This window comes from Grus americana, chromosome 3 (assembly GCF_028858705.1).
Source record: "Grus americana isolate bGruAme1 chromosome 3, bGruAme1.mat, whole genome shotgun sequence".
Taxonomy (NCBI): domain Eukaryota; kingdom Metazoa; phylum Chordata; class Aves; order Gruiformes; family Gruidae; genus Grus; species Grus americana.
This window is the reverse complement of record NC_072854.1, coordinates 50,527,550-50,554,003: the sequence shown is the minus strand read 5'-3', so window position 1 is coordinate 50,554,003 and position 26,454 is coordinate 50,527,550. Positions and strand designations below refer to the sequence as shown.

General features: G+C 40.9%; 1 protein-coding gene across 9 annotated transcripts in view; it reads right to left on the bottom strand.

Moving 5' to 3' along the window:
• Window positions 1–26,204, bottom strand: part of ARMC2 (armadillo repeat containing 2) — a 71,188-nt gene extending 44,984 nt beyond the window's left edge. The window contains exons 1-7 of one of the 9 annotated variants that reach the window (XM_054822477.1): window positions 26,166–26,204; window positions 19,271–19,482; window positions 18,343–18,564; window positions 16,509–16,581; window positions 14,117–14,285; window positions 12,657–12,861; window positions 8,948–8,998 (exon numbers count right to left, since the gene is read on the bottom strand). In XM_054822477.1, coding sequence (XP_054678452.1) covers window positions 8,948–8,998; window positions 12,657–12,861; window positions 14,117–14,285; window positions 16,509–16,581; window positions 18,343–18,560 — 716 coding nt within the window. In that variant the 5' untranslated portion in view covers window positions 18,561–18,564; window positions 19,271–19,482; window positions 26,166–26,204. Of the gene's footprint in view, window positions 1–8,947; window positions 8,999–12,656; window positions 12,862–14,116; window positions 14,286–16,508; window positions 16,582–17,050; window positions 17,242–18,342; window positions 18,565–19,270; window positions 19,483–26,025 lie in introns of those variants that run through there. The other 8 variants (XM_054822474.1, XM_054822480.1, XM_054822476.1 and 5 more) reach the window with 8 other exon arrangements.
• Window positions 26,205–26,454: the final 250 nt, after the last annotated feature.

Sequence of the window (26,454 nt, the reverse complement as noted above, 5' to 3'; positions counted from 1 at the left end):
TCAAAATCCAAATGCTTACACAAACTATCTTGAAATTATTTCAGCTCATATATATCAATTCTTAGTCCTCTGGGGAAGGAATGCTTTATAAAAAAATAGACAAGTGCTTGCATCTCTACTCTAAAATAGATCAACATCTGTAAGAAAGAGAGTTTCTACAGCACACATTAAATACAGTTCAGTGTATTAACAGAAATCAACATTTGGTTCCATGAACACCTTGTACTACAAACTTTAAAAGTTTAAGAAATGATTGTACGAGGTTCAGCCATCCCTGAAATCAAAACTATAACCTGAAAGGACACTGGATAAGCATGAGAATAACAACTTCAGTCAACTAATACTAACCCAGCTATATTCAGAAATCAGTATGTTCAGAATTATATGTATACATGATGATACTATCTGCCTATATGAATGCTTGAGTTTGCTTTCATCAAAAAAAGAGTTTTGTAACTATATCCTGTCTGTGCCTCTTCCCCTAAAAGGTAAATCCACAGGATGAATCCAAGAAACCTCAACAATGCTACAAGTTTTGTAGGAAATAAAAGCAGCTGAATAGGAAAGACACTGAAACAAAGGATATGGTAACCTGAACACTTATCAGATAGAAACACCACATATGTGAGATGAAGGGTAAGACCACGTCAAAGTCTGAACTGCGTTAAAAAAAAAAGTTTGATTGGACCTACGATTTCTTAAACACCAGTATCAACCACTTTAGAGGCCTACACAAGTAGGAAAGCAGATTGCTGTACTGCTGGTATTCACAGATCTGTACTTTTGGGAAACATCCTCATAAGTTAAACAGCTTAACTGGAATTCTCATTATTTTCAGAAAAAGAATACATTGAATACGTACATAAATGAGAATGACTGGTGGGCAGGCTTATCTTTAGGGAGTATGTACAATTTATGAATTTTGTGAGATTATAAAATCCCTGTATCTTTACCAGGCTGCCAGCTCCATTTTAGTTAGAGACTTTTGCTTCTTTGCTATCTTTTCACTTTCATGTCGGGCTGAAACTTAAGCAGCAATATCTTGTTAAGAACTATGCTGTTAAAATGTAATCATCCTACTCTCAAAAATAAGTTACCTACTATTGAAGGGAACTGGCTTGTCAAGAGAGTGGTTGCCTTGGAAACAAAGTCAATTGGTAGAAATCTGATCATCTGATAAGGGACTCATCAAGAAATCAACTGACAGGGGCTCTCATGACTTACAGAGGAAAGAGAACTTGGCAACTGGATCATCTCTGTCCTTCTCATATAAGGGAGATCACAGTAGCCCCTAAGAGGAACACTGCTTTCTTGAACGTACACAGACTCTGAGGACTTCCAAAAGGAAGGTGAGTGAGCACTTGCAGTAGTGTGTTCAATATTCTTCCCTGGTGAAAGAATGCATAATTAAGTGAAAGCAGCATTTATTCAGAAACTCTACACGTTTAGAAGTTTACTTGCTTGTTCTTGCCATGAGTCTCTTGTTAATGGTAAATCTGCAAACTCTCACCCTCAGTGGTACTCCAGGGAAAAACTACATTTCTAAGAACTGCATCCCAGAAGCAAAGAATTAGGCTAGTTCTCTCCAAAGAAGCTGCACACAACAGCAAGGTCTGATTTACAAATATAAGATTCCAAGAGGAATAGCACTTGGGCTCTTTCCTCAAACTGCAGAGCCTTAAACATCTGAGAACGTGGCTAACTCTTTACTTGAAAAAAAGTCTTGGCAATGGGCCTGAATACAGTTAGACTCTTAGCATGGTCCCTGCTATGATTTTGGCCCAAGGTAGTACTTGCCTTGACAAATGCCTGGGCACAGAGCACAGACAAGTAGAGGCAGGGACATTCACAGCCAATACTTTGTGTGTGGTAGAGAGGAGTTAAACATACTTTCACTGTATTATTTTCTGCCCAGCAGAAAAGGACCTGGGGGTGTTGGTCAACAGCCAATTGAATATGAGCTGGGAGTGTGCCCAGGTGGCCAAGGCGGCCAACAGCATCCTGGCTTGTATCAGCAATAGTGTGGCCAGAAGGACTAAGGAAGCAATCATCCCTCTCTGTACTTGGCCCTGGTGAGGCTGCACCTCGAGTACTGTGTTCAGTCTGGGGCCTGTCACTACAAGACAGACACTGAGGTGCTGGAGTGTGTCCAGAGAAGGGCAATGAGCTGGTGAAGGGACTGGAGCACAAGTCTTATGAGGAGCGGCTGAGGGAACGGGGGTTGTTTAGCCTGGAGAAAAGGAGGCTGAGAAGAGACCTTATCACTCTCTACAGCTACCTGAAAGGAGGTTGTAGCCAGGTGGGTGTGGGTCTTTTCTCTCAAATAACAAGCAATAGGACAAGAGGAAATGGCCTCAAGTTGTGCCAGGGGAGGTTTAGATTGGATATTAGGAACAATTTCTTCACCGAAAGGGTTACCAAGCATTGGACCAGGCTGCCCAGGGAAGTGGCTGAGTCACCACCCCGGAGGTATTTAAAAAGTGTGTAGATGTGGTGCTTAGGGACATTGTTTAGTGGTGGACTTGGCAGTGCTAGGTTAGCAGTTAATCTTAAAGGTCTTTTCCAACCAAAACGATTCTATGATTAACATAACACATGACATAGCAGTTGGCCACCAACCGAGAGACTAACTCCTTTGTTTGTTTTTTATTAATTATTAGTACAGATGTAGCCCTGGTGTCCCACTGATTATTTAGTTACTAGTTAAGAAGGACGCATAGCCTAATACTAACAAGCTAATGTTCCTCTACAGAACTGTCTCTAACAAGCACCTTTGATCAGTGAGGTGGCAAAGCTTAACTAGAAAGAAAAGAGAACATGAAAATCTTTTCTGAATTGTCAAACTTGAAGGCATTCCCTCTAGACACTACCCTCTCCTCTCCTCTCCTCTCGGTAAGGTTCTTGTAACACCTACATATTCTTACATCTTTGGGAGGCAAAACTAGAAAATACAGAAGTGGGAGAAGAACAGAGGAGCACAGTAACTGAGGTAGTGCGATAAAGGATGAAGAATACGAGGGTTAGTTTTCAAAGAGAAGAGTAGGAATAACGGGGAATGAGCAAAAGATAAGGGCAGTGGGTATGGAAAAGGCCATAAGCTCCACACTATCTGCTTCTCCAAGCGCCAAGATCTCACACGACTTTGGTCCTCCAGAGACCATGAGCCTCTTTCTCTTGCGCCCATGTAAAGTCAATCTGTGGACTCTCTCTCAAAATAGAGATAGGAACTGGGACTATCCCATGTAGGCTGGAATCTGAACAGAGTCTTACAAAGGCAGAGGGCTACTCACATGCAGACGGTGTGTAGCATGCCCTGAGCAAGCCATACACAGTAGACACTAGCTGGTGTCTGGAAATAGATTTATTTTCCATTTTTAAACAAGGAAATGAAAATGAATTACCAACTTTGTAATCCTGAGGATATCGAGATTCTGCAGAGCACCCTTAACTTTGTATTTATAGGTATCTTTATTGGCAAATTCTATATGACTGCTTAAGGCAACATTTTTGAGGTGGGGGGTGGTGGAAGACATGAGAAGAACCAAACTGGCTTCCACTGACAGAAATAGAAGAAAGTTAAGGCTTAACATCCAAGGACTTTATGGAGACTGACTAACAAAACACCATTTTCCCTCTGTCAGGACCACACAGCTTTCCAAATAGTAGTAAATATCAAACATCGGCAACATTTAAACCAAAAAGGTAGCTTGGAAGATACTTGGAAAAACACACAGCACACTGCCTTCTGAAGGTGCGACTTGCATGAGCTACAATAATACTAAAATTTATAGAACATGTATGTAAACCTATGAAACAGAACATGGTCCAATTAGTCCAAAAGCTTGTCTTCAACTACCTCTTTTTAGCATATCAGAAGACGACATAAAACTCAGACACTCACAGAAAAACCTCTTCAGAAGTTCCTTCCTGATAAGCCTTAGTCTGTGTCGCTGCCATGTGAAAGATCTCTTACCATACATGTGCTCTTGATAAAATGTCAGCCTCATTGCTAACTTCTAGTAGCATTTTCTAAAGTAAAGTAATATTTAGTTGGGGGGTGGGATGCAATTTATTTTTAAATAAATTTCTAAGTCATTTGACTTTATTGCCTCTCAATATCCTTTTATTTCTTTGATGCCTTTTTTCTTAAGTCAGAAAACTGTAGTTATGAGAATACAATTTTACACATCTATATCTATAGAGCATTTTCTATATCTATGGAACCACAATTATAATCTTCTAAGTTCCTTCCTCATAAGCACATCTAAGCCCCTGATAGTTTCATTGTTTGTCCTTAGAGTCCTTTTATTTTTTGGCTTCATTTCAATAAGGTAAACAAACCCAGACATACTTAATCTAAAAGTACACTAGTCATCTACATAAGAAAAATATACAAAAGCCATAACAGGTCATGTTGAAAGTCCACCCTGCTTAGTGTCTTCTAACAGTGACCAAAAAGCTTCTCAGATGGCTCCAGCAAATCGAGGGGCTGTTGGGGTGCCCTGCCTGCAGTTCTCCTTCAGTTTCTGCCTTCACATTTTTCACCCTGCTTCTTTTTTCTTCCATTTTTCCCCAATAGTCACTCAATTTCTCCCTAATGTATTTTTCTTCATTCTACCCCCTTCAGCCCTCACAAACTTCTTTTCTTCTAGTTAATTTAAAAGCCAAAAATGTGACTCAAATTTTTACAAATTTTATTTTGGATCCTTGATATATTGATGTTTTCAGGTCTTCAAATGTCTAAGAGAGCAATTTCTAACTTTTCACAAGACTCTAAAAACAACCTAGGCACTACAATAAGTAAAAGATGCAGATTGTTGATACATAAATACAAGCATTGAACATCTGATTTTATAAATATACATTGTGTGCATTGGAAAGCCAGACACAATGTATCTACACCCAAAAAATCATGACATTTCACTACGTGGTAAGAACAACAGATTTAGAGCAGTGCTAAGCAGACCCTTCAAGCCTGCTCAGGCAAGCCAGATGTATCAAAAGGACTACTAGGTAGTTCTTCCAGACTAGATCAGAGCTCAGTCCCCCCAGTTGTGGGTAATCCTGAAACAGATATGCCATTTAGGAAGACTGTTCTTTGAGACGTTACTGATGTGTACATTCAGAGTGTGACTACATCTACACTGTGATCTGGGTTTATTTCTAATGCTAGGAGTAACCAGGATGGCATGCATTCTATTGATAAGGATCATTTGGCTATTTAAGGAGTTGTATATTTTCCTTTCAACCAAAGATTCCCAAATTCTACATGGACTACAAAGGGAAAAGCTGCAAGGATGTGTTGTGAAAGTATATACAACCAATAAATCTCTAAAAAGAACAGTCACAGGTAAAGAACTAGTTTTTCCTCTTTTGAGTGCCTGCCATGAGGGAGAAGGAAGAACTCTTGTCAAACACCCAATGAGGGTATCACAATGCACCCACCCTTCAGATACTTATATATATTATATATAGATAAGACCTCTTCTGAGCCTTCTTTTCTCCAGGCTAAGCGGTTCCAGCTCTCTCACATGAAGGACTATCATCTTAGTAGCTCAACTCTCTCCAGCTGCTCCATATCTCTATTGCAGTGGGAAGCCCAGAACTGGACCCAGCACTCCAGGTGTGATGGAGCTTTTCAAGACATGAATGAACAGTTAATCTCATCTAGGCTCCCTTTTCCACAAAAGATTGGATCAGATGATCTTTTGATGTCCTTTCCAACCTGAGCTACGCTATGGTCCACCAGGACCCCCAGATCTTTTTCCACCCAGCTGGACAGCCCCAGTATATACTGGTGCCTGGGGTTGCTCCTGCCCAGGTGCAGGACATTCTTGTGAACCCATTTCACCAGCCTATCAAGGTCCCTCTGAACAGCTGCACAACCCTCTGGCACATCAGCCAATGGGTTGCTTATATACTGATTGCCAGTTACCATTTTTCTAAATTATTCACAACTGTGGTCTCATGAACTGCCCATCAGATCTTTTGGCAGGAGCACTGGGGGGCATGGTGCAAAGATACCTAAGGCTCTAGACCAAGCTTATCAGGGCATAGCCAGACTCAGCAGCTTCGTCTGAAAAGGAAGGATGGCAGCTTCAGGGAAAGTTAAAAGGAACTAATGGCGATCCTGGAAATCAGGGCAAGAAGGATGATGCAGCAGACCCTGAGTCAGCAGCAAGGGACAAGGCGGTGCAAGAACCCCAAGGCAAAGGAGAAGGGGAGTCAGATGTGGAGCTGGAGCAAGTGAGAGAGACTGCAATTGATTTTCTCAGACAACTTTCAGTTACACAACACTTAGGAACCATCACTTTAGAACATAAGCCCTCTGCTACCATGATTCTTCCACCGCAAGTGTTCAGTGATCAGGAAACAAAGAGTTCTAACTCTAAACCATAGCTACTGATTTTAATAACAAGACATTGCTCTGTAGACTTTGAAAGGAAATGTAAACAACATCCTAGTATTTTTGCCAAAGCAGCTAGTAGGAATTGGTTTTAGCTTTTGGCAAAATGAGAAAAATGAGATTTTTTGCTTTATCATTCACTCTCACTGAAATTAATTTTTCCATATGCCAATTAACATTTGCATTTTTCATTAATCCATTTACTCCTACTTAATTGTACTATTCAGACCTTAAATGTTGCCAAAAGGACATCAGAATTAGTTTTCTGTATTATCTTTCATTGGTTGAATAGCAGGGAATACGTTTTTGCAGGTTTTGTTTTAAAGCAAGTGATTTCTTCCTGATCTGTAACTTAGCACTTGAAAGGCAGTCTATCTTTTTAGGCATAGAATTGACCTTCACTGAGCCACTTAAGAGAATGTGTCACTATTTTGCTCTACTACCACTGAACTTTCCTTTCTATGATGTCATCTCAGGGACAAACAAGATAGATACAAACCATGTGGAAATAATAGGTATGCCTCAGAGAAAAAAGAATTAGTATAACAACTCAATTTTTAAAGACTATTTTCCTTTTAGAAAACATAATGGAGACATAGTAAATTACTTGCGGACAGCTAAGAGAAATATAAATTAAAGTATTAAACCAATTACACAAACCTCTAGTCAGTCCTGTTTCTCAGCTACAAAGCTTTTCAAAAGCATGAAAATAATTGAAAAACTGATAATATAGATGTCCTGAAATTATTTCAGGAATCGTAGAGGATTATATCATAAGTAACACCACGAGAAAAGACAAAGGGAATGAAAACTATATCAGACTATAACTGATACCACTGATATGAGATAGGATAAGTAGTAGAAAGGCAACATAATTTGCAAAAATATGTTGACAAATAGGCCAACTACACTCTGAGTCATCCTAAAGATGAGCAAATAATAATTCCTCTACAAACACAATCACAGGCATAGTCCATTACTTATGACAGCTCCAGCGATAAAAAAAATATAGTTTTCTATTTATACAGGTTGTTGATGAAGAACGTCATGCACATGTTAAATAGTATGGCTTAAAAGAATAATAGAGGTTGATGAAAAACTTATCTCCTTATCCTTTTTATTCTTCACAGTCATTGCATCTTCTGCCTAATACAGAAAATAACAATATCTATTTGTGGCAGGGTATCTTTAAATAAGCAGACAATTGACAGCCTAATTCTAACCATAAAAAACACCTAAAATACTAGACTAAATATATTTGAGTCTGAAAACCACAGCATCTTCATCTTCCTAACTTGAATCATGCATAAGCATTCTCATTCTAAACAAAAATTTAATCTAAATCCATTGTTACTACAGTCCTGCCTAGACTGAATTGGCATTCTTTCTTTACCCCTTGCATGGCACACTTTCCCATTCTAGAATTACCATTCAATTGGTCATAAGGACTCTCAAGAGCTGGATCTCCCAGATTTGGAGACCAATGACCTTATCCTGAAACTAATGACTATAGAGTGGAAAGACTCCCTTTGGGGCAGGCAATAAAAATGAGCCTAAACTCCACTCTCTTTCACAAGTGAAGAGACCAGAAATAACAGCTACCTGTTGCTCTTTTCTTCAGAAGTCTATAAAAAGTTCTGAAAAAAAAAATTCTTCATTCCCAATTCTCACAGTATCCCCTAACCCTACACAAAAAACAGGCACCTTCTTGGAAGGACAGGTGTCATATTTTCTTTGGAAAAAAACTGTAGAAAGCTCTACATGTGAAAGCTCTCCCACCATTCCACTGCTTCTTTCTTAACTTAGTGGTCTCAAGGCTAGTGGAACTGAGGCAGAAACAGAGAAAGATTAGTTAGGAGTAGATTAATTTCCTGTTTCCATGTCTTCATGAGAACTCCAGAAGTTGTGAAGATATATAACAAGAAAAGACAAATTGTGAAAGAAGTCTGGAGAATCTGCAGCAATATCAGCTAAAAAATATAACAGACTAATATCCACACCATGTCATTCATTTCAAAAATTAATCCAGAGCAAAACAGAATGGGCTTTCCCTTCAGGAAAGAAATCTCTCTCCTCTGTAGGAATCCTTTTCTTTGAGGAGAAAGGGAATGGACGTTTTGGGCACAGATGTGAAGCTAGTTTAAGCAATCACACAGAAGTGATTTCCAGTATTCACTCATCTCCTGCTTTTATCATCTTCTATTCAAGCATTCCAAAAGCACAAGAAACTAGTCTTATGGAAGCAGTTGATGAATACCTACCAAGGATTCTGTCAAACAGGCATTCAGTAAGGACGGCAATGGCAACAGAAAACAGGGCATAGTATATCTTCTTTACAGCACTTTTTAATCCTTTTGTAGCTATTTACAGAAATCACCTATTAAAAAGAGTGTAGAGCAGGCCACTTGGGAATCAACTGTTTGCCACCAAGCTTTTCCCCACTGGAGGCACCTATGTTTCTAAGGAGTGCTGGAATGACATCTAAGCTTTCAGAATATTGAGAAATTGGAGAGGGAGAAAGAAAAATTTATCTTTTCTCACCAGGGAAACTGTTGCTCTTCATCAGCAAATCTGCCATCAGTGTTGACACTTCTGTTGAAATATATGAATGCAGAAAACATTTTAGAAGTTTCATTTCTATAGCAATCACAATAGATGGCAAGGCACAATGGCTAGATGAAGATGTAAACAAAACTCAGCTTCCTTATGATTGTCAGAGATTGCTCCTTACTTTCCTGAGGCAACATGTCAATAAATTCAGTTTACTTCAATTAATATACCTATTCTATTCTAACTAGATGGTTATTTGAAAAACAGAATTGCAAACAAAATGACAAATAACTCTTCCCCTCAAAAGGGCCTTTTCTCTTTTCCCCCCAGTACCTTTATTCCTCCAGTATCCTTATAAAGCAGCAATTTCATTAGCGCTGTTCATTCTTTCCATCAGTCCTTGGGACAACAAAAGAATCTGAGATGGAAAGTAAGCAAGTCTCTTGCTGGAATAAAATACTTCCCTTCTGTTCTCTTTGAAATAAATGTAAAAGCGTTAATGGCATGAATCTGCCATGCTATTTTGGCATGCTCTACAGTTTCATCATTAACAGGAAAACAGCTTTATTAGAAAAGTTACTTTGGTACATATATAGGAACTGTGGGGAAATGGGAGTAAGGAGTCTCATGGACCTTCTCATGTACAAAGTGTACTATTTATAGAACCTTCTTGCTTAATTCCTGCAAGGATTTTACATCACCAAGATATGGAATTGAGGCTGACACAACTGATTCATATGGTGAATGACGGGACTCCAGGTAATAAAGTTTTCGCATTCCTTTAAGCCTAAATACAATGTATTTTAAATAGAAAATAACTTTTAACTTCATACAAGATGCCTCAAGTATTTATGACATAGAAGCAGATGCAATCTAATCATAGCAAACATCTAGTACCTGTGAACATATTCTATTGAGAAAGAATGCCAAAACTCTGTTACTGCAATGACCGCTCTATGGTACTGGAACCTTTTATATACAACTCCTATCAAGACCAAACTCAGCGAACTATATTGAAGGATAGGTTTGTGATACCTTTCAACTGCTTTGTCAGATGAAGAATGACATCTCTGAACTCAGAAAAGGGTATAGATCAAGGTCTGCCTGACTCATGTTATACCATACACAAATACTGAACCAATGTCTTACCTAAGCCTTAGCAATGAGTTAGAATGCATGAGAGCAGCTGACATTACCTACAGCCGTTCCATCATACAATGGCATGAATTGCTTGGGCTAATATAGATGAGGGGTCTTTGTCCTTTACTAAAGGGAAAGCATTTTGTATTATTTTTGTGCCTATTGCAGGTATGTCTGGCACTCTAAGCCATACGAGCACCTAAACGTTGTTATAGATCCTTGGTGCAAGGGTATAAAGCAGCACAGGCAGCATCACTTGGGCAGCACTGGCAAAAATCATCTCTGTCTCAAGTACACGCAAAGCATGCACAACCCATAGGAGAAGGTAAAGATGCACCATTCAAAAATACAGACCTTGCATTCAACACAGAAAGAGGGAGGAATATTATGTTACTCTTCTATTTTGGAGAAAACTAGTCAGAACAAGATTGGAAAACAGTTTTTCTGTATTATCTTAAGGCCAGTAATTTGAGATCTAATTTAAGCATTATTCTCCCCAGTTCAAACATGGATATGACAAGCTACATGCATTATATTCCATCTTTTATGGTTAGAATCGTTGATATCTTAGCTATCACGATAAGAGTCAGAGAAGTAACAGGTCATAAAGAAATCAAGCCAGCAGAGCTTATGCAAAATGAACCTTGGCAATCTATCCTTCAAATATGAAATATGCATAATGATATTTGAAGAATATAAAATTGAAAATATATAGTGTTCCCCTTTCAACTTTTTGTATTTTCTAAAGCTCCTCTTACATGGAGAAACTGAACTGAAAATCTCCTACAACACTTCATGTTGCAACAAGCAATCTGTTTGGTAATAGCCTTTTTTTGCCTGTTCCTAAGAATATTTCAATAGAGAAGCCAGTCATTCTCAAAAATTATCAAGGTAATCAAAGTAAATCAAGACATTCTGTGGTTCAGGCTATCAGAAAACTCAATGATTATGGTACACAATGCCATATGAATGGGTGATTACAAAAAGCACCAGTAACAAAAACCCAAAATCAAAAACTTGCGGAGCCCTCAAGCTTATAAAGGAAAAGCATATAATTTTGAACAGATAGCAAGGATGTATAATGAGTTAACTGTTCAATCATACCTGCAAGTTTCAAAATTATGACTCAGAAAGAAGGTCATTCTTTCCAATTAGCAAAAGCATTAACTGACCCTTTATTATTAGAGACACTTGGATAACATTAACTAACTACCCATTTCAACTGCAACACTAAAGTACTTCACGCCACACATTTACTAAATAAAAGTCAAATTACAATAACTTGTGTAGTATGATAATTCATACAGTCTTTACCTAAAAAGTCTTTTGGGTCACTGATTTTAATGGGAAAAAATGGTTTTGCACTGAAGCATTCCCCTTGCTGCTTTACTTTTCTTCACCCACATTTTTCATCGCTGGGCTTATTTTCGCATTTTCTCTCCCTTCATTCTCATGAACCTTCTTCTTTGCTCCCACAAGTCTCCAGTCTTTCAGAATCTGGGGTTTTTTGTTTGTTTTTAAAATCCTGCTTTTAGTTTAATATAAAAAAAGAGTGCTATGATAGCTGTGCTATGTATCATTTGCTGTAACAGCCTCAATGGACAACATTCTCTTAACTATTCAGTACTATCATCAAGTTAGTAAATGAAAGGCATTTCATTTCATAAAATTAAGAATATACTCCTTAATATCAAAGGTGCTTAAGAAAATCCAGGGAAATAATTTTTTCCTAAGCATAAAAATATGCTAGAAAGAAGATACGTATTGGTAAACATTTATATTTAATAGGGACCAAGTGTTTATAGGATGTGTTTTAGAAATAAACTGTTACTCATTCTTTGTTGTAGAGACTGTCAGATCTATCAATGTTATTAGCACAAAACGGTTGTTCGTCCAACTACTAATGCAGCAACTGATACACCTAATGAACATGGTGCCATGGACTATTCCTCCCTGTGCAAGAATTCAGATGTGAAGAGAGGAAAAAAAAAAAAAGACTTAATTGTGAATTACAAAATGGATGTAGTAATCTAGGTTCAGTAAAAACTGACTGCATGCACATAAGTCTCATTTCTCTCTTACACCTGTTTGATGATCAAAACAAATTAACTAAAAAATATTTCAAAATCACAAAAAAATTTGACTCTATTGCCAATGAGTTTAAGCCTGGTTTTTGTGTATGATCACATATTTCCCCAACACCAGAACTGAAAAACATGGCTCTACTCATCTGTGGAGCTAAGCGAAGAATGTACAGCACCTTAGAACAACAGGCTTAAACTGTAAAAGCAAACACATTGAATTTAAATGAGTATTCTATATGCAATTATTAGAAGATATAGTTTTGAAATGTTAATGATCAAACAAAATTAAACTTATTTCATATCAAGCAACTTCATACGAATAATTTTTGGACAAATTAGTCTTTTGAGTGTAGAAATTTCTTAAGAACAGAAGTGGAAATTCCATCAATTTCAAACATTTTGATACTTGCGCAACTGAATATCTAGGAAGAGGGTTGTGTAGAAGGTACACATGACTGTACTCAAGCAATACTGACCCTTCTCTCACTTGAAATAAAAATTTTCCTGCTTTCTCTTTTAGGAAGTCTTCCCTCTCTGATCTGCTGATAACCTCGTTACAAATTAATTTTCTACTTTCATCATTAAATGGTGTGTATGACCTTTGCTCTGCTAAGCAGTTGTTATTACTTCTGCAAAGATTATTCATCATAGCTGGTTCTTCAGAATCTAGCTTCTCTTCATCTGAAAGAACCAAAGAGAATACATTTTGTAGAAGCGTTCTAACACAATAAACACACGCGACGGAGCTCTAAATGAATTACTGTTTGTCATGTTACATTACCAGAATTTGCTTGTATCAATTTAAAAGGTGAGAAAGCTTAAGACTATTTAGAGCTAAGAAGTCAAAGTCTTCTTATGAACATCATTTCTTAAAGTCTTTCAGGTTTGTGTTTTAACATTTTAATCTTTCATCTATTTTTTTATTTATTTCCTTTTTACAGATAGGCACATTGTACCTTGTGAAAGAAGCAATTATATTTTAGGATCTGAATATTATGAAGGAACTCAAGCAAAACATAGCTGTTACTCTTGTACATGTGATAAGAATCTGCACAAAAAACTTACGTAAACATTTGCATGATCCCCAAAGGGGAGAAGAGGCAAACTCAGGCTATAGCGACATTAGGTTCTCAACTTCTCCAATTAGTAACATCAACTTATTAAGTCTAATGGATTAAACTACATATAGGGATATATGATATAAATATATATTTATAGAATATATACATAATAATTAAGTAAAGTTTAGTACTTTTTGTATAAGACTTATCTTGTAATAAGGTAAAAAGTGAGATGTTCAGTTTATCACGTAAAGTAACTATCCCATGCAATGTAAGAACTGTCATTATTACAAATGAGTCTTCATTAAAAACAGACTTCCAGCACATTTTATTATGAGCCAATGTGCAGGAAACCAAGATGTCAAGTCATTTCCCATCTGCAAGAAAATTACTTTTAAATCCCATGTTTGGCAACCTTTATTAAGTCTCCACTAATGAAACTCTTAACAACAAATACGATGTAGTTGGAGGCCTGTCAAGACATATCATTCCTTTTTATTCCTCCTTTTACGCTCAACAATCCATCAGGGAATCTCCTTAGATGATGCCATCTCATTATCTCTTTAAACATTTCAGCATTTAACGTTAATTTTACCCACTGAAGAAAACTTTCAGTAAAAATTCCATTACTTAAAAAGCTATAGGAAAAAAGGCACCTGAGTAGCTTTCAACTCACTTTCCAAAGTGAAAGCCTGTATCATTTTTGGAAATCACATTTTCAAAACTGCCTTAAAAGCATTTAAATATTTTATAAATTTACTCTGAAAGAACATGCAGGTCCTTTAATATAATATAATAACTCATGTAATTAACAATATTAAAACCCATCATGCAGTTATTTTTCCAGGAAATAATATGTATCAAAACATTCTTACTCTGATCAGGAGGAACCATTTCAGCAGAAAGGAAATTTCCCTGAGAAGTTCTTCTAAATAAGCGTGCCCGAACACTGCTGACTTTTCTAACCTCTGCAGCACTGGCAGGAGGTTTTGGAAGGCAAATGGAAGAATCTTCATCTTTTGCAAAAGTGACTAGTATTGGTTTCTGTGACAAAGATAAAGAAGATGTTTTAATAAAAATACAGATAATTTCATTTTAATATAAGCAAAAATAAAAAAAAAGAAAACCAAATTATTTATACAAAGGGTTAAGTTCAGAATAGAATAAAGTTACATAGGTTTGCTCATTAAGAAATTTTCATACCCAGAATCTAAGGATACCATTCCACTGAACAAGCCAGATATCACCATTAACACCACAGAAAGCCATTTAAAAGCAAATATTCAGGGATGCAGAAAACAAAAACTAGCCCAAGTAGAGTAAGTGAAACTCAGAATTATTTCCCTCATAATACTCTTTTAACATCATCTGCAGTATGCTTTAAAAATGTTGTGCCAGAGACTTGCAGTAACAATTCTAGAGGCACATCTTTATGATTTGCTTTTGAGCACTGAAGTAGTATTCCCTAAACACTTCAAACACGTTCATATCACATGTACCACTTCCTAACACGCTGAGACAAATCATGCAGATCCAGAAACATGCAAGTTGTAGTCGTCTTTATGTCAGCATCTTGCACCTTTGAGGATGTGACCAACCCCCTGAACGTCTAGTACAAAACACCTGTTGTGCCCTACATAAACCCACTGCCCTCTAAAATCAAGGTTCTCTACCCATTTCCTTACAATAAAGAATCCATTAGAAAGTCTCCAGCCTGATCCTTCAGAGCTGTCCCCGGTATTAGTTGAAGATAGTCAACAGGTGAGACCGACTCCCCCCACAACCACCCTGACTAATATAAGCTCTACATTTACAGTGTACTAACTTATCTCCATTGCTAAGCAGAAAAGGCAGTTTTTGCATTGGTCTGAACAGTAGTTTTCTCTAGTTTTTTTTCCACTCACAAGATAAATAAAAATTTAACATCAGTACTTAAATTCAACTGAAGATATATTTAATCTAAATATAAGTATGGTCAGAATTTTTAAATTTGATTCATATAAATACATTACATTATCAACATTACTGAAGTATAGCATTTGTTGGAATTTTTCCCCTAATTACCTAAAGAATGCTACATTTAGATTACTGTCTTGAAGAAACAACATATACAGCAAGCATACTTAACTGTTTTAGCATGCTCTGTTCTCTCAAGTACTAGACAAATGATCATAACAATCTTATAGTTAAAGATTAAATATAAAAAACCTGAAAGAGCAGATACACTTACAAACTGAAAACAATGCAAAATTTTCAGAGGGGAGAAGGGGTTCTTACAAGTACCTCTTTTTTAAATAAACTACAATTATTACATTTTATAGACGTGTAAATCAAATAGAAAGTACAATCAACCTAGTTACTTTCAAGTTATCAATCACAGAACCACAAAATAGTTGAGGTTGGAAGGGACCTCTGGAGGTCATCTTGCCCAACCTCCCTGCTCAAGTAGGGCCACCTAGAGCCAGTTGCCCAGGACCATGTCCAGGAAGCTTTTGAAGACCTCTGGCCAACCTGTGCCAAGGCTTCATCACCCCCACAGTGGAGAAAATGTTTCCTGCAGTTCAGAGGGAATCTCATGTGTTTCAGTTTGTGCCCACTGCCTCTGGTCCTGTCACTGAAAACAGCCCGGCCCCATCTTCTTTGCATCCTCCCTTCAGGTATTTATATACATGGATAAGATTCCCCCGAGCCTTCTCTTCTCCAGGCTGAATGGTCCCAGCTCTCGCAGCCTTGCTCCAGTCCCTTCATCATCTTTGTGGCCCTTCATTGGACTCTCTCCAGTAGCTCCATGTCTCTCTTGTACTGGGGAGCCCAGAACAGGACACAGTACTCCAAGTGTGGCCTTAGCAGTGCTGAGTAGAGGGGAAGGACCACTTCCCTCAACCTGCTGGCAACACTCCTCCGAATGCAGCCCAGGATACAGTCAGCCTCCTTCTTAGCAGCAAGGGCACGTTGCTGCCTCATGTTGATGCTTATGACCTTTTTCTATTTTAGTAATCTTAAAGAAGAAAGCCGACTCAAGTATCCGTCTTCTGATTCTTGTTAATGTCACTTAGAATTATAATGCAATATAGCAATATTTTAATAGATTAAATTATTTTCAAGTTTCTTTTAGGGAACCAATGACAAAACTGACTTTAAGTCTCAAACTAACATTACAACAGGCTTCCATTTCTCCCCAACCTATTTAAACCACATTTTTTCCTAACACTACCAATACACATATTTTTATGTCTGTATTGCATGAGTTATTTCCACAGTACTCACATGATCCAGTGGGCTAAGACGAACACCAGACACTGGTCTTGATTCAGCCAAATCAAAACTGGATGCATGAAGACTAGCATAAAGAAATTAAATATAATATGAATAAAGCAGACCCAGTGTTTTGTGGTGTGTTGTTGGTTTTTTTTTTTAATTGTATGCTGCTTCTGTTTGCCAGTGAATATGGGGAAAAGGAGGAAGAAAGGAAGAGTGACCGAGCACTTCTACACTATCACTGTTCTTCGATGAATGCTACTAACTTTGATATCTGGGAATCCAGCAGCATCAAGGGAGAAGAATTACAAGATCACCTGCACACTTGCCATCATACAGTTTATGTCATACACATCTATAACAATTCTCTAACATAAGCCTAAATTCATGCACAAGCCCAACTGTGGTTAGTGCCCAGCTATCCGACACAAGCTACAGAACACCGCGGGGCAGAAAACTCAGGTTTTTGCAGGGATGAGCATGCTCCTTCCCAGACAAAGGAGAAGCACAGACAGAACAAGCATGGATGTCAGCCAGAGAGACCTCATTACCTGGTCACCAACATCAAGTCACTCAGGTTCTCACCTTCTGTAAGGGAACAACTCCATGTAGTAAGGAATATCAAATACATGAAGTCATGCTGCCATGAAAACAGCATGGACACTGACTGACTTGTATGGCCATTCAAACACATTCCAGCATCCTTTCTGGCATGCCTGACACCTAACGTTACAAATGCAGCTCATGACTCCTCCCTACAGTCATTACAGAATTGGTATATAAGGCAAGCTAAAAAACGTCGGGGAAAAATGGATTAAAAAAACCCAACATGCAATTTTTTTTTTCTCTTTTGTCACAAGAGAGATCTATCAAGCTCTGTGAATTATAGTATGTTACAAAACTCTGCACAGAAATAATTTTAAAGTAGTATAAATTTTGCTTAAAAAATAGTATTTCAAACTTCAAGATCTACTATTTTATATTTAAAAAGATCTGAGAAAGCTCTGAAAAAAGATCTAGCATACAGTTTACGTGGAAACAAGCAAGTTTACACAATTTCTAGGGAAAAGCTGATGACTATCTGAATTAAAAGCATACATTGTCTTAAGAAAAGAGTTACAGATCATTTTCATATACTATTCTCCACATACAAAACTAGTGTAATGACTGCCTCTGGTAGCTCTATCAGTGTTGATAACTCAGGGATGTTGTAGTTACTGCTAAGCAGAGCCAAGGCCTTTGCTGCTTCTCACACCACCCCACCAGCGAGGAGGCTGGGGGTGCACAAGGAGTTGGGAAGGGACACAGCTGGGACAGCTGACCCCAAGCGACCACAGGGATATCCCATACCATATGGCATCACACTCAGCATATAAAGCTGGGGGAAGAAGGAAAAACAGGGGGGACGTTCGGAGTGATGGTGTTTGTCTTCCTCAGTAATAATTACGCGTGATGGAGCCCTGCTTTCCTGGAGATGGCTGAATACCTGCCTGCCCATGGGAAGTGGGGAATGGATTCCTTGATTCACTTTCCTTGCATGCACAGCTTTTGCTTTACCTATTAAACTGTCTTTATCTCAGCCCACAGGTTTTCTCACTCCTACCCTTCCAATTCTCTCCCCCATCCCACTGGGGGATGAGTAAGCAGCTGTGGGGGGCTTAGTTGCCAGCTGGGGTTAAACCATGACAAACACCAACAGTAAGGATCATTAGAAGAAGGCAAAGGATGTGATTAGGAATACAGATTAACACAGAGAAAAAAAAAAAATCACCAGAAACATAATTACAGAATCAAATCTCTTGCTGCTAGAAGATATTTGAAAAAAATCTTAAAGCTACAGTACCTAAAAACTGAAGGGGGTCTATTTTGAGGAGTTCGTGAGGATCCAGATCCAAAAAGTTTCCTTTGATCCTCTGTAGGTGTAAACGGTCTCCGAGTTCTTAGTGTTCGTAGAACATTTCTGGCTTCATTTATAATCTCAGAACTGGTCTTCTGCTTTGGCACTGACAGCCTGTAGAATGGTTCTGCCTTTTCTGTGTTTTTATTCTTTGAAGCGTGCATTCCTCTGCAAAGTAGTGCACATAAAAAACACTGTACAATATACATGGAAGGCACAGAATATAATGCTAGTTTTAAATTACAAACTATTCATTCATTAATGGTTATGCTACCACAATGTAGTTAAAAAGGATAATATTATAAAATTCTAGACAGTGTTGAAGTAGTGGAAAATAAAGCTCCTTGATACTGCATTTCCCTATTTCTCAGTTCTGTAGGAAAATACTGAAGAGCAGAAAGCATCTGACATGGAAGACCTTTTTTTAAAGGGAGCTAAAATACACCACACTCAGTACCACAGTGCTTTCTGGGCCAAATGTAGTACTCTCCAATACTACAGAAAATCTGTTTCTTAACACCTGATTACTTACAAAACATCACAGCCAAAACAGGATTTCAATAATATGTTGGGGGTGCACAAGGAGTTGGGAGGGGACACAGCCGGGACAGCTGACCCCAACTGACCACAGAGACATTTTCTTTCCAATGAACTTAGGAAATACCCAATACAAGTTATCGACCTTACCAAGTCCAGGTTCCTAATAAGTCAAAGAGGTATCATTACCAGCAACTGAAGCACAGTTATCAGTAATTGATAAGCAGAGACAAGGAAGAACAAGCAATATATTTTTTTCACTGAGAGAAATGCCTCCCCAACCTACCCCTAAGCACATGCAAACAAAGATAACACTAATATAAAATAAGTTACAAACCCAAACTTTCAATCGGTGTTCTGTCCTGGTGCATCTTCTGGCAAACGCAGTGGGCAGTAAAAGACTTACTTCATCATCTCTCAGATCCCCCAAAATCAATCACTATCCTGGTGCAGTTCTCTGTAGCCATCTGTACCATCCTTGACATTTTACAGCAAACTCATCATGAGCCTTAAACCATCCAAAACTCCTCTTCTGCTTCTCAAACTTACCTAAAAAGAAAAATATGTTTCTGCACTGTCTGTGACTCAGACCATCTGGTAATTTCTATTGTCTCACACAGTTTATGACAATGAACCGACAGTAGATCAGACGCCACCATCTTGGTCATTTCTAAACTATGGAGCAAAAAATCCTGTTTCTCTAGTTTCTTAGGTCACTTCTTCCTGTTCTGCATTTTTACATTTCCAACCATCTCTTCTGTTCTTTAAGAGCCTGTACTTTCTGGCACAGTTTCTTTAATACACAACCCAACCCTTTCAGCTGAACTACACAAGATAAAATTGGATGCTAAGGAGCAGTGCACCAACCTCTTTCACTAAAAGATGCAGAAGTACAAAACACAGGAACAGACCAGGAGCCTGAGCCTGTCAGTGGCTGTAATCTTTTACCATTAATACATTACTTTTCTTCACTGTGATTAAATTTAGCTCTCTATGGTCCCTACTCTTCCCTATACTACAACATGATTCAAAACAGTTAAGTAAGGAATTCCACTGCAGCAGTCTGTTTGGAGCAATTATACAGCCATTCCTCACCAAAGAAAGAAGGTAAGTGATCATTCCCTATTGTCCCAGCTACTGGGAGTCAAGATTTTGACCTTTAAGTGGAATGTAGAATGAGGAGACAGGCCGGGGGCTCCAGATGCAAGAGGAACCAACAGGGTAACACTGGGAAGATCCATCAAAAGAATTCCAGCCACCCCAGCCAATAAGTCAGCCTCACTGGGGGCACAACGGAAATGCCTCTACACGAACGCACGGAGCATGGGGAATAAACAAGAGGAGCTGGAGACGTGTGTGTTCCTGCAAGGATATGACCTTATTGGCATTAGAGAGACGTGGTGGGATAGCTCCTATGACTGGAGTGTTGGGATGGAAGGGTACAGGCCCTTTAGGAAGGACAGGCAGGGCAGGCAAGGAGGGGGCGTCGCCCTCTATGTCAATGACCAGCTGGAGTGCATGGAGCTCCACCTGGGGATGGAGGAGGAGCCCACCAAGATCTTATGGGTCAGGATTAAAGGGAGCGCTGGGGCAAGGGACATCATAGTGGGGGTCTGCTACAGGCCACCTAACCAGGGGGACCGAGCAGATGAAGCTCTCTGTAGGCAGACAGGAGCAGCCTCACACTCACAAGCCCTGGTCTTTATGGGGGACTTCCACCACCCTGACATCTGCTGGAGGGACAACGCAGCTGAGTGCAAGCAATCCAGGAAGTTCCTGGAATGCATCAATGACAACTTTCTCCTCCAAGTGATAGAGGAGCCCACAAGGAGAGGTGCCATGCTGGACCTTATTCTCACCAATAAGGAGGGCCTGGTAAGGGACGTCAAGCTCAAGGGCAGCCTTGGCTGCAGTGACCATGAAATGGTGGAATTCAGGATCCTCAGGGCAGTGAGGAGGGCACACAGCAAGCTCACTACCCTGGACTTCAGGAGAGCAGACTTTGGCCTCTTCAGGGATCTGCTTGGTAGAATACCATGGGATAAAGCCCTGGAAGGAAGAGGGGCCCAAGACAGCTAGATAATATTCAAGCATCACCTCCTCCAAGCTCAGGAGCAATGCATCCCAAGAAAGAGGAAGTCAAGCAAAAACACCAAGAGGCCCCCATTGATGAACAAGGAGCTCCTGGGCAAAGTCAAACAGAAAAAGGAAGCCTACAGAGGGTGGAAGCAAGGGCAGGAAGCCTGGAAGGAATACAGAGAAACTGTCCGAGCAGCCAGGGATCAGGTTAGGAAAGCCAAAGCCCTGAGAGAAATTAGTCTGGCCAGGGATGTCAAGGACAACAAGAAAAGCTTCTATAGGTATGTTAGTGATAAAAGGAGGATGAGGGAAAATGGGGGTCCCCTCCGGAATGAAACGGGTGACCTGGTTACCCAGGATATGGAGAAGGCTGAGGTACTCAACAACTTCTTTGCCTCAGTCTTCACTGGCAAATCCTTGAGCCACACTGCCCAGGTCACAGAAGGCAAAGGCAGGGACTGGGAGAATGCAGAACTGCCCACTGTGGGAGAAGATCAGGTTCGAGAACATCTAAGGAACCTGAAAGTGCACAAGTCCATGGGACCTGAAGAGTTGCATCCGCAGGTCTTGAGGGAACTGGCGGATGAAGTGGCCAAGCCACTCGCCATCATATTTGAGAAGTCCTGGCAGTCTGGTGAAGTTCCCACCGACTGGAAAAGGGGAAACGTAACCCCCATTTTTAAGAAGGGAAAAAAGGAAGACCCAGGGAACTACAGGCCAGTCAGTCTCACCTCCGTGCCTGGCAACGCTATGGAGACTTGTCCTGGAGACTATGCTCAGGCACATGGAAAATAACGAGGTGACTGGGGACAGCCAGCATGGCTTCACTAATGGCAAATCGTGCCTGACAAACTTGGTGGCCTTCTATGATGGGGTTACAGCATCGGTGGATAAGGGAAGGGCAACTGACATCATCTACCTGGACTTGTGCAAGGCATTTGACACTGTCCCACATGACGTCCTTGTCTCTAAATTGGAGAGACATGGATTGGACGGATGGACCACTCGGTGGATAAGGAATTGGCTGGATGGTCGCACTCAAAGAGCTGCAGTCAACGGCTCAATGTCCAAGTGGAGAACAGTGACAAGTGGTGTTCCTGAGGGGTCGGTACTGGGACCGGCACTGTTCAACATCTTTGTCGGCGACATGGACAGTGGGATCGAGTGCACCCTCAGCAAGTTTGCCGACAACACCAAGCTGTGCGGTGTGGTCGACACGCTGGAGGGAAGGGATGCCATCCAGAGGGACCTTGACAGGCTGGAGAGGTGGGCCTGTGCAAACCGCATGAAGTTCAACAAAGCCAAGTGCAAGGTCCTGCACGTGGGTCGGCGCAATCCCAAGCACAACTATAGGCTGGGCGAGGAATGGATTGAAAGAGCCCTGAGGAGAAGAACTTGGGGGTATTGATTGATGAGAAGCTCAACATGAGCCGGCAGTGTGTGCTTGCAGCCCAGAAAGCCAACTGTGTCCTGGGCTGCATCGAAAGAAGTGTCACCAGCAGGTCAAGGGAGGTGATCCTGCCCCTCTACTTTGCTCTTGTGAGACCCCACCTGGAGTACTGCGTCCAGCTCTGGGGGCCCCAGTACAGGAGAGACATGGAGCTGTTGGAGAGAGTCCAGAGGAGGGCCACGAAGCTGATCAGAGGGATGGAGCACCTCTCCTGTGAGGACAGGCTGAGAGAGTTGGGGTGGTTCAGCCCGGAAAAAAGAAAGCTCCGGGGAGATCTAGTTGCGGCTTACCAGTATCTGAAGGGGGCCTACAGGAAAGATGGTGAGGGACTGTTTATCAGGGAGTGTAGTGACAGGACAAGGGGTAATGGGTTTAAGCTGAAGGAGGGTCGATTTAGATTAGATGTTAGAAAGAAATTCTTTACTGTTAGAGTGGTGAGGCACTGGAACAGGTTGCCGAAAGAGGTTGTGGCTGCCCCCTCCCTAGAAGTGTTCAAGGCCAGGTTGGATGAGGCTTTGGGCAACATGGTCTAGTGGAGGGTGTCCCTGCTCATGGCAGGGGGGGTTGGAACTAGATGATCTTTGAGGTCTCTTCCAACTCAAATCATTCTATGATTCTATGTCTTCTGTGTGAGCGATATGTCTGATACACATACTATCCAGCATACATGGAAGCAATAGCTGTGAACAAATACTAAAACATAATCAACATGATTCTACAAATCAGAAATTTGAATTAATTCACATTTCTTCTTTTCTGGTTTATATATTTCCATCCACCTTGCTAAATTTTAAAATAAATCTCCTCAAGTAATCTAATATCTTACATTTGATCTCTGAAGGACACCACTTTCTTTAGTTCTTAAAATCTTTGTGCTCTAACACTGAAATGTGTATTTTATGGGATTTACATGTATGTTCTTCATAGTTAAACTAAGAAGTAACCTAACAGATATGATGTGTTTCTGTGGAACAGCACCATCTCTGATACAATCAGCTTAAGGTTTTGTTAATTCTACTCTCAGCTGCAAATCTTCTGTCCTAGGTGTACACTGATTTGCCGCAGTTCCATTATAATAACTTTTCATTGAATCCTTCACCTCTTACCTATTTTTTTTTAACTGTCAAAGGAATTTTCTACTATAAGCTTAATTAGTTAAGTCTTACTATTTGGGCAGTGCTAGTCCAATCCATTAAAAGCGAAGTTTTAATAATTAAAGTTGCAAAGGGAACCTATGACTTAGTTTGAATGCTTGCCTGAGCTCACGGCTGCCTTGCTACTTTAGTGGAGAAGGGGAGAGCATGGCCTTTCCCTGCTGCTGGAGCAGCAAGGCTGGCGGACGGCAGCCTCCGCTTCCAGGCACTGAGGCAGAGCAGAGCGAGCCGGGAACTATCACCGGGGGGCGGCAGTGAGCAGAACTTAAGGACCTGATGAGAGCGTTAGCACTTCGTCATTTTGGCGTAAGGTAGCATTCTACGCATTCAGAATTGTGGTAGTGATACGATACCAATATATTATTAATTGATGCCCCACAGCTATTAGCCAGAAAAATTAATAGAACACAGAAAAACAAGTCAGCAGCGCCATAAAATACGAGATGTATATATATGATAGAATAAGAAAGCTTACTCTTTCTTGCAAGCATTTAAGAACTGCGAGTAATTCTCTATCTGAATAAGTTTGGCTGCTGTGCCATCACACTACAACGACCATCTCCTTCTCAAAAGAAAGACAATTCATACCTTCTGTTCTAGAATGCCTAAGGCTGAAACATTTAAGCATCAAGCAATTGCTCTGCTGCAGCAGCACTCAAGAACGAAGTTTCATCTGCTCTCCAGCATCCCGCACCCCCGAAGCTTTGAGGAAGCACCTTCAGCTATATTACCCCAGTTCTCTTCCTAGAAAACTGCTACCTGGATCCATGCATAAGGGAAAAACCCCCCAGTCACCAGAAGCTTTCTTGACTTTGATGAGCATAAGGTACCTGAATCATTCAATTGCAATACCAAAGACTAATTTAAAATAAGGTGCAACGAATTAATGCAACAAGCAAAACGTGGAAGCATAGTGTGAAGGAGCAGCACAAGAGTGGAAGGGGAACGACTGCACTGGCTGCCCAGCATACAATCTGGTTTTACACTTGGTTTTCATCATTTATACAAGAGTAGTTCTGTCTCATTCTGTATTTATTTGTAAGAATTTCTAATTTTTCACAAACTCTATATCCCTCTTCAAATAAAGTATCTTTGTACAAATAAGAAATAATTCTAACAGTTAGTGCTTCTTTCTGAAAATCCAGCAGCGTTCCCATTTTGCTCCTCAATCCCAGCCCGGGACAGAAAAAGCGAGTGTTGCAGTGTCAATTGGGACAGCATAAGTTGTACGGACAGATCTCGTTCCTCACTGCTGTCACCATTTTCCAGGTAGCCTTTAACTTGCACAGATGAAGAGCTCCTCTCTGACTCTCTACTGGAAGGCAGAAGAGTATAACGCTAGTGTCTAAAATGCCATACTTGGGCTCTTGTCTTTTTTCCCCAATTGTTTACTCCAGAGGTCTGGTCTTTGCTGTACAGGAAGATTTGAAAGCAGTAGATAACAGCACAGGATCAGGGAACCCCGGATTAGTCCTAGCTATCTCCAGAAGTGAGATAGCTGCACCCTCACAGCACTTATCTTGGGTCAATCAGCGCATGAGAGAAGCATGGCTGACTACATCAGATCAGGCACCATGCTAACTCTGCCATCCTATCTCCCATCTCAAAACCAGTGTCGTTTAACTGCTAGCATACAGAGCGGGTATACTTGCAATCGCTAAGTACAATGAGGAGAAACCCTCTACTCAGGCCACGAACACTCTGTTCACCGACATCTGCATCCAGATTCTATCTTCCCAAGCAAACCGCTAGAATAGTTAGCAGCCAAATATAGGTTTAGTAAGAGTGAACTAATAATGGATATTATTAGATATAATTTTAAACACTGGCAACTTATCAATCACAACTGACACACTTTCAGCTTTTGAAATGCAAAATTTTGAAATTTTGAAGCAGAGAAATCACTATCAAAAAGAAATGAGAACAAAATTATGAGAAATTGAGCCTGTAACCCTCAGCAGAGGAAGATTTTTCAGTGCAGTCGTGAGATAACATGTCCAAGAGGAACTCCCCAAATAAGCAGCACCTGTGGAGTAAAAGCTGACACGGCCTTTGTGGAGTAACCAACCCAAACCCGGCAAATAAGACTCTCTCCCGGACACGGTGGACAGCAAGCTGCCGGGAAACGGAATGGACGTTCTCCCTCTGCGGCCACTTTTGCAAAGCCTCCCCCCGCCATCGCCCCAGCCCGGGCCTCCGCGCAGCGAAGCGGCAGCCCCTGAGGACGAGCATTACGGCCAGGCGGGACGCCGGGCGCTGGCAGCGGGGCTCTGCCTGCCTAACGGCACCGCCGACTTCCCCTCCCTAGCGACGGAGGGCCGCGACTGGTCTCCGCGGGGCCCCGGTCCCCCTCACCCTCCCGCGCTCGGCGGCACCGGCTCCCGCTGTTCCCACGGCAACAGTACACACCATGGCCGTCGAGCCGCGGCAAAGTGCGACGGACCCGGCAGCGCGCCAGAGCCGATCGGGATCCTCCCTCACCTCCGCCAAGGGACGCCACGGCCACGGCGCCGGTACCGTTACACCCCGCGCGCTCCCCTCAGCCGTACCTGCCGGGGTGGGAGATCCGAAAGACGCCAAGGCGCCTGCGCGGTCACTTGCAAGCGCATGCGCAGCTTGGCTCAGGCCGGGGCGCGATGAGAGGAGCAGTGGCGGACTACGCGAGTGGGGCTGCTTTGTGGGGGTTGCTGTGTATTCGCTCTGGCGTCCCCGCAGCCCAGTGGCAGTGAGGGGTCCTGCTGAGCGTTGGCCCGTAGGATGGTGCTTTTCTGGTGGAGGGCGCTTCCCCCGTCCTGTTGTGGCCCACATTTAGGGCATAGTAGCAGGTGGCAGAAACCC